The following is a 15,926-nucleotide window of genomic DNA, read 5'->3' as shown; positions in this document are numbered from 1 at the left end:
ATATGGTATAACAACCAAGCAGATACCATTTTTAGATGGCTCAGTTTTCAGTAACATCCTGAACTGTGAGACAGAACACTGTATATAATAAGTATCACACTATCATCTGGTTATGGACAGGAAATGAGTACATTAGAGGTACAGCTCAGGTCGATCGCTTTGCAGATAAAGTTAGAGAGATGATCTGGACATGTACAGAGATAATGATACACTGGACAAAAGGTGCTAAATATGGAGTCAGTAGAAGAAGAGGAGGAGGTTCATGGATGAAGTGAAGGAGGACACACAGAGGACTGGGGTGACAGAGGATGATGCTGGGTTAGGGTAGGAATAGAGATGATCTACTGTAGTGACCTCTAAAGACAGCAGAAGAAAGAAGAGGCGCACTTATCATGTGCTTCTTTTGTGGGGAAAAAATCCTGACAGTCTTGTGATCTGCTGTGACTCTTTAATATATCTTAGTCAAGTTCAACATCACTATGATAAAAAGAAACTCATCAATGAAATTTGTAATATTAAAATATTTACAAAATATTGTTGTAGTTGGATGGATCTTCCTTCCAGTGTGAACAAGCAGACATGTTCGTATTATTAAAGGTCACTTGATCAGATAAATAAAACATAAAACAGATGGTTTGTTAAGCAACCTGAAAAAACAGACACATCCATTACACTAAATAAGTGCTGCCCAGCAATTAACAAATAGATTTCAGAGTTCCACATGAATCACCAAACCTGCCAAACTCTAAAGATGTCTAAAGGTGTGGATGACTGTGTTTGATTCAGGTTTTTAAAAGTTTTTTCAGTTGACCAATAATGTGTCCAGAACTGGCTGGTCCATCAGAGTAGAGGCCCAGAGCACCAGAATTTCATCACAGCATCTTTAAATAACTCTTCCAGCAGTTTGCCTTAAAACCCACTATAATAAAGAGATTTTTAGATTATTAAACTAGTGTTTGACATTAAAAACATGAGGCGAGCCCAGGTCTTTTGGGGTAATGTTCTCCCCACAGAGGAATCAGCGCACTGGTTGGCAACGGAAACATGAGGGCAGACACGTGACCTCAGGAGAAGAAGCTTGCAGCTGTTATAAAGCACAGTGCTGGGTTGGTTTAGAGCATTGTTGCTGCCTTAGGGAATGAATTCCTTTCATGAATTCTTTCAGCTGTGATTTCCTCAACATTTCAAAATATGGTTCAAGTACATGTGAGGCCAGTAGACCCAAAACTGAAGTTGGATTGGAAGTGGAGCTTTCAGAGTAATGATCCCCTGCGTACAGACAAATCCAGGGAATGGCTCAAATGGAAGGGGGGGAAAAAAAGAATGGCCTGCTATGCAGTTTTGAAGATCACGGTGATATAATGGAGGGATTTGAAATGGGAAGGAAAAGCAATAAAACCTTCAATAATCCTGCAACTGAAAGAGGCGTCAAAGCTTTAGTCAGAATGGGGACAAATGCAATGCTGGCATAATTTCTGCTAAAGGGGGTGCAAGTTTCTAAGAATAAAGGTGCGCTCACTTAAAAAACCCATATATTATATCAAAGCCTTTGTAGCAGAAATGACTAAATGAGGCTGTTTTCATGTTGAAGTTTCTGTCTCTAATCTGTGGACGCCATACAGAAAGAGGACCAAGTATTTGTGTAGTCTTTTCTTCAGATGTGAAAAATGAATGTTTTTTTCTACATTAAAAAAAACAAACAAACAAAAAAAAAAACTCTGACAACTCCGGGAACTGTTTTTGTGACAGAATGGGAAACAACTACAGATAAATACGTGTTGCTTTTGTCTGTGATGAATATAAAGGTTTCAGTTGTGCTAAACCTGAATCCCCACTTAGACTGCAGTGTGACATTGTTCCAGTACGCTACTGATCGCTATCGTTCTCATTTCCTGTCAGCACTCAACGGCCTAATAATGGCAAAAAGAGTTTACAAAATATTTCATGTAACTATGACATCCCAGTGATGTTACCAGTGGTAATCTTTTATTTTTAAAACAGTAAAACCCCCACAATCCTCCCTGATACTCAGGCGGGATGGATTTTATTCAAAACACATTTTCTTCTTCTGGAGTTGAAGCGTACCTTTTTTAAGAAAATGAGGCACGCCGAACAGTTCAAAGTTTGCAATCCATCACAAGGCTGCCCAGCTCAATAAATTCAGAAAATCTAAGATTAAAAAAAAAAAAAAAAAAAAATGCAGACTGCTGTTTTTAAGAACTGATTTTTAATTAATTCCACACGTCAATAACAGCTGTTAGAATACGATCATTTTTTTTCCTTTTTTAAATTTTACAGTTTTATCCTCAACAGGCATCAAATGAGTCCCCAGATCTGAGCTTTTGGTACAGAACATGACAATCCACATGTTAACCAGTCCTCCCAGTAGTGAGTGGCATCAGCTTCCAGTGCTGCTGCCCTCTACAACTTCTTATTTTCCACTTGCCTATAGGAACTGGAGGCAATTCAAGGCTTAATAAAATATTATTTAAATTTTATTGTCTTTAATATGAACATATATAAAAAAAACAAAAAACAAAAACAAAACATTTACATCATGGATTGTAAGCCTCTGCCCATGCTACCTTATGCATTATTACAAGAAGAGATGCCACTACAAAAACACCAGACCCTCAGCTCGCTCTCTAGCTCCCAATCTGCAAAATTACCTGGCTCAGTTCCACAGCAACTACCTGCACCATCTCTCATCTTTAACCACAAGGCAATGAGAAGTTTAGGAGAGCCAAACAAATAATGACCTTCTCTAACATAGCAACAAATGAAAAACGTGATTTTCATATGTATAGCAGTTAATTACAAATGCAGAATGCCTTAAAGGCGGCTATTAGAGTTCTTTACAATATTTTGCTTCAAAGCACCTTAAATATCTTTTCAGGGACACACTGATGCGATAGAGGCCAAATGCCATCAATCAGTCTTGTGCGGATTCCCAAAATATTTTTCTCTGTATATTGATTTTGTGAGCCGTCAAAAGAAGAAAAATGGAAGACCACATTTGACTCCATCTACTTTTTCAATCATCAACGACGTCAGAGGATGCACTTGGAACAGTGAGGCCTCAGATTGATGTGTATATGTCATTTCTGTGCACTTGAGCAAGTCAAAAGAAATCCTGTGCTGTCAGTAAAGGGAAGCAAAACATGCAGAACGCCTTTCCAACCCTGTCACGGTGGAATAGGACCGCGTCCACTTTCACATTTTCTGATTTGTATGGACAAGACGAATGATGACAAATGTTCACAATGGGCGGGGGTCCCTTAATACGCACTACATGGGAGCTTTTAAAATAAATAAAGCATTATTAAGTCGATGAATGCATCACATGAAAGTGCAAACAGCTCTAGCAAGTTTTTTTCTTCTTCTTCTGAAACCAACACTGATGATCCCCCTGCAGATAAACCCAAATGCATGCCCAGAGTCTCTCTTACTGCTTCCCCAGTGGGGGTGGCACAGAGCGGAGCAGACAGGTGAAGTAAATACAACAACTCTAATGTTACTCCAAGAAGCCACTCCTTCTGCCGATAATGTTACAGCACTGACCAAGAACAGGAGGATAGGATCCGAGCCAGTGTTCCTCTGGGCCTACAAGACGGGTATCTGCAAGATTAGCTACAAGCTTCAATAAAAATGCTTAACAACACAGAATTGGGTAAAAATCTACAATCAAAATCTAGAATAAGAAAACGGGGGAAAAAAAAAATCGAAGTTGTAGCTGTGGTTAACACTGCCACCAATCCCAAGCAGTAAATGCAGAGAAAACACTGATCCCTGTGTGAGGAGCAGCCATCACATATAGACAATATTAGTGCAGGTGCAGAGGAAGTTGTAAGCCTACAGCATGTAGCAATTAAAGTCCAATTCTATTGCATCAAATAGATATGACCTTATCTACATTGAAAGTAGGCAGAGAAGGGCTGCTGGTCGAAGCGCGCTACTTGTTCCAGACACGACCATCTGTAACCTAATCAATGACTTTCAACTTGTTGGGGTTGCACTCGATGACACTTCATTAAGTTTTGTTGTGTCAGATATGTTGAACCCACTGCAGCAAAATACTCCGAATGGCACTTTGACCCAGGTCGGATTCATTCAGTGGCAAAGAAAGCAGCGTTCAACAGCAGAGCCGTGAGCACAGATCAATGTACATCTCCACACCAAATACCAGCAATGAAGAGCTCCAGTCTATACAGAACTATGCCAAGTATTATGTAGATTTACCACAAACTATTAAGAGAATGTCATGGTCTTAAATAAATATGATAGTTTCAAAGCAGGTCACAACTGTGGGATAAAATGATGACTCTGAAATCCTGTTCTGTCCACTTGACTGGAAAATATTGATTTAAACATGCGGTCGTGGACTGGGGTTCTCATCTAATGGCTAGCTCAGCTGCGCTTAAAACCATAGGCTTCACTCTTTACTACTTCAACAAAAAAGGCACCTCATAACCATTTCCCCTCAGTGAACTCTTAAAAGATGTCTGCTTTGGCATAGCTGCCACGCAGTAATTTTGATGAGCTAGATCCATGTGGAATTCTGAGATACCAATCCTAAGAAATCCTGTTACAGACACAACTGCAGAAATGTTTTACAGAGTGAAACAGTTGCTGACCAGTTTTTGAATGTCTCTCACTCCTACAGTTAGCCTGGTTATTCATACTCAAACTCTCCTTCAACCAAGATTTTTTTTTTGTTACAGAGGGATCAGAGCTGAATGAAACAATGGAATAAAAAAAAAAAAAAACCCAAAACAAACAACAACAAAATGCAGGAAAACACTATATCCAGTGTAAAATTGGATTCAGAAAAACTCGTCAATTCTTCAGTCTTCTTTCAAAGCTACTCTCTGGTCAGTCTGCCAAGTTTTTATGACTGAGGTAGGTTCTTTTTATCTAAGGACAAAATAAAAATGGAAATCACACACTGAAGCCAGTATTGTGTCCTGCCATTTCATAATAAAAATGATAAATTCCTGAAAAAACCCTTTCAAGCTTTGAATTCATTCTGTCAACAAAGAACAAAATAGGAAAGGTTTAAATTTGCATCACACTTCAGATATCTCTGCTGTGTCCTCCCACAAATGTTTTCACTTGTTTTCCACCTTCTACCAAAAACTACTGAGGAGCTTCCATTTTCAACTTGCCTGTGCATCACAACTGTGACAAAAATCAGAGACGCAAACATTGAACGCCCATGGCTAAAAGAGCCAGGAATTCCAAGTCATATACAAAGAGAGACGAGGTCGGAGTGGGAATAGTCTGGAAAGAGAGAAGCAAGGGTTGTGACTGTGGTGGGGTGCTCAATCCATTCAGTCTCTTCAGCAGAGGCAGGACAGTACAGATGTTCACTGTAGGGTGACAATTGATCAAGAAGTGTAAGAGTAGCTTCCAGTGGTGTACAGTACAAAGAGGAATCCTTATCACTGTAGACTGAAGAACCATGGACAGTGCATGTTTGAGTACGTGTTTGTCTGCCTGCCTGGATATAAACCAGAGCTGCTAAAAGGCTCTGACGCTGGGGCAAAAGGGCGGGTTGTTGCATCTAGTGGATTACTGTGTTCCTGTCCTCACGTTTTAAGGCCCCTGCCTCTCTGTCTCTGTGTGTCAGTCTAAGAGGGGACAGAGTGGTGGGGTCAGTAGGCAGTGACCAGGTCCTTGTCGTAGTTGTATCGGCCCCTCTTTGGGGCAGGACTGTCGGCGCTGTCCTCAGTGTCCTCGCTGTCTCCTCCAGCCCCACCCCCCTCCTCCTCAGAGGAAGAGTCAAGAGTCAGATCTACCACCGCACCTCCACCCGGTGCCACAGCAGGTGCTCCCGTGACTCCTGGCATCCCCACAGAACTGCTTCCAGACTTGGCCGTCAGACTAGTGCTGCTGTGGGCTGGTGAATGGCCATTTGCTTCGGGAATGCCTACAGAGAGGAATACAATTTTAAGGTAAGGAAGAAGATTTTACTCTCATTACCTTCAGCACACACAAACACACACACAGTGCAAACCCCCCCCAAAACAACTACAGACAAGGGGATGTGACAGGGCTGAAAACTTACATATATCAACAACTGGGTAGTCAGGTGTGTTACTGCGTTCTCTTTCCCGCTCCCTCTCCTTCTCATCTCTGATGGGTCGCCAGGAGCCGTCTGTTAAGTACTCTATCTCCTCAATGTCCTCACTCGTTTCTTTTAGAATCTCAGATAACAGCCTGAAATGCACACCGGCCATTAGAGAGACGTCACAAAATAAGTTTATACACGGGAAAATCAAACTAATAGCTCAGTTCTCACTCAAACGCACAATTAGAAATGAAATAATAATACCATTATTATATTATACCATTAATGCCATTACAACATATATATGTCAAGATACTGAAGTTCCGATGAAGAAAAACACAACATATACTTTAATCTCTTTCATGAATGAAAGGCCATTTAGGAAAACAATACTTCATGATTACACTTTCAAATATCAAACCTGGGTCAGGTAAAAAAGGGTCTTTCAAGCAAACTTAGTTTAAGGAATGTAAATATATGTTGCACAAAGCTTTCAGTCTTTGCTACAATAAGATGTGTTTGTGAGAGCTGCTGACAACTTCCAAAAACAAAACTGTAAATTGCTTTTTTTTTTAAACATACTTTTCGTATTAAGAATTATCTGTTGTGCTGGTAAATGAAACGCACAAGTGTCGCTTCTGTAACATAAATGAACAGCAGGTGGAGAATGACAAATTTTGAAACACAATGAGTTTTCATACCAGACCAAATAAAAAGAAAAAAAAGAAAGCAGTACATGTTGGTGCATGGTTGAGCTTGTATCAAGAATCCCTAAAACATCTCTGCAGCTTCAATGATGTTCCTCAAACTGGCATCACATACAGGTACTCAAAATTACACAATACAAACTTTAAGAATTTACTGACAAAGCTGCAGGGGCGGGACAAGTCAAAGCATGCTCTCATCTCCTTACCCATCAATAGTGAGGAGCTCAAATGGAGCGGGCTTGTCACAGACTGGGCAAGTCCATGTGGGCTTCTTTTCATTCATCTGAAGGAAAAAGACTGCATCGAAACACTGAAGGTGGGCACAAGTTAACACTCGACATGGTACCCCAAGCCGCATCTTCACCAGCTGGAAGCGAGAAAAAAGGAACAGATGTGATATCGGTTGATATCATGCTTTTTAAAACATTTTGGGAGTTTTCTAATAGCTAAATAAATTGAGGGGCTTTTAGACACAGCATGACAACAGAGCCACGGGACTGTGAAACAATATTTTCCGACAGCACGCACTGCACTAAAACAACATTTCTCTCTGTATTTGCCAATCGATGTCCTGGAAACAAGTTTCCTTCCAAATGGTCACAGAGTTTCCCCACCCACAGACATTAGTGGGCGAGCTGGCCCCATCTATTACACACTCCCACAGGTATATCTGGTGAATAACTTTGGCAGTGTTTTATGAGTTTAAGGAGCAATCTGAAATCACTTTACTATTTGACAAAGACCTTGCTCTTATAGTCAAAGTTTGTCGCTGATATCCAGCTTGGCCTTGTTCTTCCTGTAGTGTTTTCAGGCTGGCCAGGTCATCAGTGTGACATTACTTATTATGAGTCAGCTGCTTCCTCAGAGAGGATCTTGTCTCACAGACAGGATTCCCACTACACTGTGCTGGACTGCAGCTGGTAATGGCAATCCTATCCTGGAGGTGTGCTGCAAGTTTCTGGACTGCGAACAGACACTATAACAACTGGAAAACTGGTTCATGTGCTGCTCTGTCAAGCTCACAGAAGCTGCTGAGCAGCACAAAGGCTGCCGTTGAGAGCTGCAATCCAAGATGGTGGAGTCAGAGTATGGCCACAGGATGAGACTCGCTAGAGAGTCAGCCTATTACACTGCTCAATTATTTGTCACAAAGCCATTTACACCCCAAAACCTTATTATTGAATAATGTATTAAATAAATGTGCATGGACACAATGAGCTTTCTACAAACAAATATTCACTGTAGAACAGCAGTATAAACATAGCTTTGCTTTCACTCCAAGGTTGAATGGATGTAATGGAGGTAAACTGTTTAAACGGAATATTTGATTAATGTAGTGAAGATATTCCCTCCACGCTGTAGATTGTCCTGCTTTTCTGCTCTGACTGAGCAGAAATCATAATGCATATTTGAGTTGCTTTGTGTTTTAAAGCCCCTCCATTTGTGTTCAGGATGTACTCACTGGACAGATGAGAGACACTCTGAGTCCTGTGGTCGCAATCTCGCTCTCTGGGTCGAAGCGTAGTTTGTCTTGTACTGTAGATAAATGTAAGTACACGGTTATTACATTCTGTACCAGACATTATTCTACATTATTTAAAATTAACTACACAGCGAGAATGGATATAAACCGTTTTTACTGATAACGATTCCACTTAAAGATTACAGTTTCTACTGAATCCTGATCAATGTTCCAAAAACTTAGACCTACACAGGTTTTAGCCATCAACAATTATTTTATTATGTTAAAACTCAAAATTTAGTGTTGAAACTCCAAGTGCTTGCTATTAGTCTGATGTCATTACTTTACAATGTGCAAATATCAAAGACATGTGGCAGGACTAAAAAAGGAAATGTGTACACTGGAAGAACAACCTCGAACTGATCCTTGACACACATCTGTGCAAAATCCAGTCATACCAGAAACAAAATGTTCAGTTATTGACTCCTACATTCTGCACTGCAGTGACTTTGTGTACCTTTCATCTTACTCTGAATGTGAAAGCTGCAAGCAAAAATATTTTGGTGAGTGTAAAAGCATCACTTACTGCGCTCACGGCAGCGTTCTGCACTCTCAACTGAGCAGAGTTTAAGCTGGCTGAAGAGGTCTGCTGCGGTGAAGACCCTCACTAAATACACCGCCACAGAGTAACGCTGCAAACACAGATCAACAGATTTTTAATAAAATGTAACAAGAATTTATCCACAGAGAATCGGGAACTGACAGTGGAATTTAAACACGATGTTATTGTAAGAATTCACTCAAAATTTTGAAACAGAACCATCAAACTAGTACAAGGTAACCTCTCTAACGATTATGAGACATCAGTGAATCTGCAACTTGGACAAGCAGCACATAAAATTATTTTGTATAAAGAATGTTCCCCATGTTTGATTGTGGTTACAATTCACAGGCGAGTGATGAAATATTCACCATTTAATCCACGTAAAAATATATATATGAGACTCGCTAGAGAGAGAAAATAATAACAATCCATTATTATTTTCGGTTTTATTATGTGACAATACTGGGCAGCACTGACGAGTTATATAGTTAATTATTACAGTTATTGTTAAATTAAAGTGTGAAGCTTTTTTCAAATATAGTGTTTACATTTTTAAATAGGGGATTAGAGAAAACAGTCCCTACGCTATTCTTGCGCTTACATTTGACTAATGTTATATCACTGTATCAAACTTTAATTAGTGACAAAAGTTCACTACAAAAGCAGGATGGGAAATGCCATTTTTGTACTTACACTTAGAAATGTTCCGGCCAATAAAACTGTGTGTGTGTGTGTGTGTGTGTGTGTGTGTGTGTGTGTGTGTGTGTGTGTGTGTGTGTGTGTGTAATGCCACTAATATCATTATTAGTTTTCTTTAAATACAGTGATATTTTGAGGCTATATCGCCTACCAGTTATGGATTATATCACACAGACCTCTTCTGAAACTTGTTAGGCCAAGCAAATTTTAGACTTTTACAGACTCTACATGCTGAGCAGTGAATTTATTATTTATACATGGCAACTGCAGACAAAATGTGTGGAATGTGCATTACCTCAAGTACACGACACTTTTAAATTGAGCCGTTTCATCACGTGTGATCAAGCTGTGACTAAAATGAAGTTGCTCAAGATTTGCACAAACCTTCTTGTTTGTACAAAATGTGATAACAAACCTAACCAAAAGTCCTTCTGTCTACACACATACTCTCTCAAAATACTCAGTGTGGTGGCAACCGTGATTACAAAGGTGTATTACACATGCAGTCGAGTGAGGCCAAACACTCAAAGATCTACAAGTATCAGCATGCCTCGATGAATTACAGAACCTTCCAAGAGGAGCTGGACAGATTATCAGAATAAAAAAAAAACATAAATAAAAAATATCTGTGCTAATGACAACCCTGAGAGCTACGGCTGCAAAAGACAGGATTCAACTGACCTTTCCAAAGTTTCCCCAGGTGATGGTGACTCTGTTGGTGACATTGGAGAGGTGCAACCACGGAGTGATGTTTATAGGACGACAAGGACGACGAGGTTCAACACCAGGCTTATTGGAAGGATAATATCCCTGTAAAACACACACAATTTGAAAATAAATAAGACTGCAACAGTTAATTATGTAATACTTCATCTCAAATATCTTTTCATAATTTCAAAACAGACACCTTGTTCTCGCTACTTTTAGCACAAATGAGGATTGTTTCCTTTACCATGCACAGCCAACCTGCAAATATGAGCTGAAGGTCATATTTTTAATTGTTGATTTACCTTCAATCAAAATATTCAGTTTACAATAGGGCTGTGACATATATCATTTGAGATAATACCAGTACAAATAAAAAACAAAACAAACAAGTTAAATCATGATATCAAAGCCACGTGTTCACTTCTACTGCTAGCACAACAAGACAAGCCCCGACATGCCTTGAGTGAGAGCCACATGACAGCCTGTGATTACAATTCAATAAAAAGGGAGTAACTTAAACAATCTTTATGCATACTTTTTCTCTTCTGTACTTACTTTCATTATTATTATTATATTATTATTACTGTACATCCAACATTATTATTGCACTACAATGATGCTGGCATCTTGTAGCAATCAATCATGTATTAGGTGCTTTCATGAATGACCGCAGATCTTTGGAAAAGGATGGAATTTTCCCTTTATTTTGTTTGCACTGGGTGTCTGTGGCTCAGGAGGTAGAGCAGGTCATCTACTAAGTGGAAGGTTGGTGGTTTGATCTCTGCAAATGCCAAAGTATTGTTGGGCAAGATACCGAACCCCAAAGTGCTCAAATGCATCCACCCAAATGTGAGCATGTATGAATACAAAGTGCTTTTCATTCAGGCCTATAATAGGGTAATATATATATTATAAATTATGCATGTACGTATAGACATGTGTGTGGATGGTTGAAAGAGGCATGTTATATAAAGCACTTTGAGTGCTCCAGTAGAGTAGAAAAGCCCATTTAAATAAATGCTGCTGCTTGCAAGGTACGATCATAAAACATCATTCACTATAGTTTTCTACATCGATCATAAATATCATTATTGGAAATGGCAATGAAATACTGTGTTAAATTTTTCAGACTTTAACCCAACGCTAATTTACAATATCAAAAATGAAATCTGATATTTAAGAGACTGAAATTTGTAACAGATGTCAATTCCGCTTGAAAATGACTTAATTATCAGAATTATCAGGCTAGCAGCTTAAAAAAAGAAAAAAAAAAGAAGGTTCAAATTAAAGGTTAAAAGTGTGATTACGAGGCAAGGGAATTTAAACGTCTTAAAATTTCTTGAGACATTTAGAACTCACGTTATCTAAAGCACAATGGAGCTTTTCAACAATTCACAGTATGTACAAACAGTCAGAGATTAAAATATCTGTGTACTAGACAGAATGGCAGGATTAGGCCAGGAGCCCAAATTTAGACATTTATGGCCAAATTTGAATCCTCGGGAGGTCATAGTCACACCCTCCTAACCTGTCATCTAGGTGCTACCCTGCCAGTTTGATTTCTTGTGGCACACCTTAAGCCACATAGTATCAGCCAGCTGGAGAGCTTCCTCCTAAAGTTTTGTTTCCTTAGGTCTTCAGATAAGCCAACATCATCTTTACCCAAATCTTATTTTTCCCCTATGTTGTTCAAGACACACTTACATTAGGTTATATTATCCATCATTGTCATATTATGACATTTTATCACTGACCTGGTAAAACATCTGTGACTGACACCCTGAGTGTATCTGAAAACGATGCTATGAGCTATAATTGAGAACACACTTCAAAACAGGAAAACAAGCCCAGCTTTAGTCATGTCTGTATTATGAAGGTGTGGGACATTTCAGAGTTAATCAACTCACCGGCACATGACAGTAGGACTGATTAACTTTGACAGCTATGTTGGGAGGATACTGGTCCTCCTGAACACCAATGGAGTCTGTGTAACAGATTCTGCAACAGAGAGCAGTAACAGAGGAATAAATGAGTGAGGTCTTCTATTGTAAGAGACTAAACACAAACACTGTATATACAAAGAAGCAATTTGTCCTCGTTGGTTTGAATTATGATATTTTTATGACACAGTCACTACCAAAAAAATCAACCCCCCCCCCCCCCCGAATGTTTTTACTGGGAACTTACCTAAGAACCACTTGGATTGATCGGATTCCTGGACGAAGTTCACTAAGAAAATAATAGGTCACGAATTAAAATGAGCTTCACAGAGATATTTTTATATTAACCTGGGGTTAACCTAAAGTGCAGTTTTAACAGACAGTGTGACTTTTTTACCTTGCATTTCGAATCTGGTCTGCTTGGCTGGGTGTTAACTCAAAGATGCACTGACTGTCCTGGAGTTTCTCACTGTTCTGGGCAACTGTAAGCAGATGGAGACAAAATCCATTGTAAAAAGAGAACAGTGCAAATTCTCAACGTCGAGTAAAAATGCAACAATTTCCAAAAACACAAAAAGCCTAACAAATAGTCCACACTCACTTAGCTCTGTTGGTAGTAGCAGTGTCTCTAAAGTTTGGTAGAAGGGCAGTGGCACTAGCTTCACCTCTGCTGCAGGTGTGGTGATCGGTTTGGAAATGCCGTTGAGGTAGTCTGCGCCCTGAGAGGTGGCAGTAGGGGAAGAGCTGAGGGATGAGTAGTTAACTGGGACACTTTCCGGACGTCGTGCAGCCAGCCATCCAGATGTTTTAGGGAAACGTGACTCGTAGAGCTGCCGGACGTTCTTCAGCAGCTCTGGGCTGTATTCGGTCTGCACTAGCCTCAACGCACGCCCCACCAGGTCTTGCTTCAGCCCACTTTTACTGCGACCCATTGAGGCCAGCAGCGTCTGCAGGTCTGAGACCCGGAAACTTTTGACCATATTCTAGTGAGAAAACAAGACCAAAAAAATAAAAAAAAATATAACAGGATCACAAAAACAATTAGATTTCTGGAAAGGCTGAAGTGACAAAGTTAATTTCCAAGTTCAGACTTTTTTTCAAGAGCCACATCTCAAATGAAGGAGTTTATACAATGCCAATTACCATTTTCACATTTGTCCAAGAGAGGAAGATACATGTTGTTTATATTCTTTCATTTTACTCAAGTAAATCTATTAAGTAAATGAATGAAATAATTTAATATCGTGTCCAAAGTCCTGCGTAAACACACCTACACACTTCTTTTTAACACTTGGAAGATGCACAGAGTTAATTACAGGTAACTTATATGCAGAACAGAGTTGTTCACCAAACTGCTTGGTACTTGCTAAAATTAGCATCTGTCCTTGGTCACTTTAATCCTATAGAGGATTTAAAGTGTGTTGTAATTAGCTGGCTATATTAAGAAGTTCACTTCCAACTCTAAGAACAATGGCTTGGCCATGATTCAAGTGATCACACTAATTGTGGTAGTGTTAATTAGGCTTTAGAACCATAAACTTCCAAAGGTGGCTTAAAAGTATGAATAGAACTTGGAAACGCACTAATTCCATCCACACTATCTGTCATTTAACACACAGAAAGCTAAAGGAATAGTCTGGCAGGTTCAGTTACAATGAAATAGGTGCCTAAAAACCACTATTTCTTGTTAGTGGCCTAGAAATGTGAAAATAGTGCAATAGTTCTTACCTACATGAAACATATACATACAATCTGTTTACAGTCCACAACAAATGTAAGACAAATACAGCTTTGCAAATTCTGCATGTTTATGGCTCCATTAACTGTTTAATATAATTTTAATTTGTTGTTTATGGCTTAACAACCTCATTTGTACACCAATCCGAAAAATGTAAGCTGAAGACACACCGTAGCAGGCGAGGATGTTTATTTAGTAAAAACATAAGAGGTGCAGACGCACATTGAACTGCAAAGTAAACGCAAAATCTCTCATTCTCGACATAATATGCGCCAATTTTCTGCAGCCTATATACAATACTTGCATAGCATATGGAATCGATTATATGAATACCGTATGTGGTCGTATCATCCTATGTGAGGTCGTTTTTTTTTTTTTAAAGAAAATTATTATTTACTTATGATGAAGCAGAGAGCACACGAACTGGGCTCTAGGGGCAAAACACGGGATGTTGTTGTTTAGCCGCCAGACAAGCCTCAGCTTTGTCTGACATGGCCGAAATAGACATAAGTGGAGAACTAATTCATGTCTATATTTAAAAACAAAACAAAACAGGACTTTATGGATGGATCCGACTGAACCGCTGAGCTTCAAATACAGCTGCGTTACAGACTGCTCAACCTCACTTGAACGTTGCTAGTGTAGCCTGCGCTATCGCCGGGCTAGCTTCTCACACTCGGCATTCGATCACGACTGCTAGATATTTTGACAGGTGCACAGTTCAATAAACTAACCGGTGAACTACAAACAGATATTCCTGTAAGCCAAATAACGTCAAACGGTAACATGCCAGAAAGCAGGCTAGACCAAAAACAACCACACGCTTATATGGTCTCATCATTCATTTTCGGTGTCTTCCTCCAGAGCCAGCGTGATGCTAGGTGAACCAACGCACTTGCCTGGTTAACATTTCCAGGCAGGCTAGCTACCTTAGCACCATAGGCTAGTTCGTTTCGTCGTGCTTGAAATACAACACATTTGTAAGAGTAAATACCCTTTAATAATATTCGCACAAAACCCACAGTTTCCCCACAACTGGGGTGACTTTCAGCCCACAATCCCGCGCACGTCTCCTATCAAATCAAAGCCAACCAAGCTCTACTTGCCATCGCTTCCACCAGTTCGGCCGCCATCTTCGTGCAGCAGTACCGCGAGAGTCAGAGACGACGGCCAGTCTTGCACCAATGGAACAATGACCCTGCTTCGATAGACAGTCATCTCCAGCCAATCACAGCGCGACTTTTGCCAGCATCCGAAGCGATTCACTGAAAATAGGCGGGACCACGTTGTTTTAAAGTTACAGCACAACTTTTAAAAAACACTAAGAGGCAGGTCTCCCTTCCAAAATAGGCCTCTGTGTGGATTAATAACACCACGTGTCAAAGTATTTTAATATTGAGGCTGTTTCAATTTTATAGTTTTGCGATATTCTGAACTCGTGTCTTAAAGATAGTTTAAATTCAGCGTGACGGGAAAGCATGGGCTGTCAAACGGATTGGGTCGCATGGTCCCTTCAATTCCCGTCCGAGCAAAAAATTCCATTTCAGGTTAGTCGACCAGCCGTGAGATGTGGCGTTAATGCTTTGTCTGAGGCATGTTCATAATTAAATTAAAACGACTTATTAATAAAAACACACTTAGACTGTAGGTATAGTCCTGCAATACCTACTCTGAATCACAAATGCCAGGTTGTGTTGAGACATCAGCAAAATGGAAATATGTTTGCTGAGGGAAATATCTGCTCCGATTGATGATCCAGCCCTGCTTTTCCAAAACTCTTCACATGTGGGCAAAGAATAGCCTCATGGAAAAACCAAAATCAATTGAGGGAATTGCAGTATCATGTAATAACATGGCGTGTTTTGTTGTGGCTCCGTTTTGGATGGGAAACGTCAATAAGGCAGTGCTGTATTTCAAAAAGAACAGATTGCTCTGCTTCTGTGCTGACTTACAAAAAAAAGATTCTATTAATTTAAATTACAAATAAAACCTAAATGG

At 39.7% G+C, this 15,926-nt stretch overlaps 1 protein-coding gene across 1 annotated transcript; it reads right to left on the bottom strand.

Annotated features, from left to right (window-relative positions):
• Positions 1-528: 528 nt before the first annotated feature.
• pias4a (protein inhibitor of activated STAT, 4a) lies at positions 529-15,096 on the bottom strand. Its single transcript, XM_086282908.1, has 11 exons — positions 15,035-15,096; positions 12,792-13,173; positions 12,588-12,672; positions 12,438-12,479; positions 12,158-12,248; positions 10,224-10,352; positions 8,826-8,931; positions 8,240-8,313; positions 6,984-7,144; positions 6,068-6,219; positions 529-5,929 (listed from the first exon to the last, which is right to left on the bottom strand). The coding sequence occupies exons 1-11, from the start codon at positions 15,059-15,061 to the stop codon at positions 5,655-5,657; spliced, it is 1,524 nt and encodes a 507-aa protein (XP_086139034.1). The 5' UTR covers positions 15,062-15,096; the 3' UTR covers positions 529-5,654.
• Between the last annotated feature and the right edge of the window lie 830 nt (positions 15,097-15,926).

The sequence above is a fragment of the Aulonocara sp. 'chitande type north' Nkhata Bay genome, linkage group LG23 (genome assembly GCF_057382095.1).
Source record: "Aulonocara sp. 'chitande type north' Nkhata Bay isolate Kocher_YH1m ecotype deep benthic linkage group LG23, A_spYH_male_GT1.1, whole genome shotgun sequence".
In the NCBI taxonomy this organism is placed as follows: Eukaryota; Metazoa; Chordata; class Actinopteri; order Cichliformes; family Cichlidae; genus Aulonocara; species Aulonocara sp. 'chitande type north' Nkhata Bay.
This window is presented reverse-complemented; position numbering and strand designations above follow the sequence as displayed.

What these genes read in the sequence shown, in the direction of transcription:
- pias4a (XM_086282908.1), bottom strand. Translation starts at nt 15,061, where the DNA reads ATGGCGGCCGAACTGGTGGAAGCGATG. An exon ending in CCTGGGGAAACTTTGGAAAG is followed by an intron (nt 8,932 to 10,223) that starts GTCAGTTGAATC and finishes CTGTGTTTGCAG; the next exon opens with CGTTACTCTGTGGCGGTGTA. An exon ending in CTACCCAGTTGTTGATATAT is followed by an intron (nt 5,930 to 6,067) that starts GTAAGTTTTCAG and finishes TCCTCTCTGTAG; the next exon opens with GCATTCCCGAAGCAAATGGC.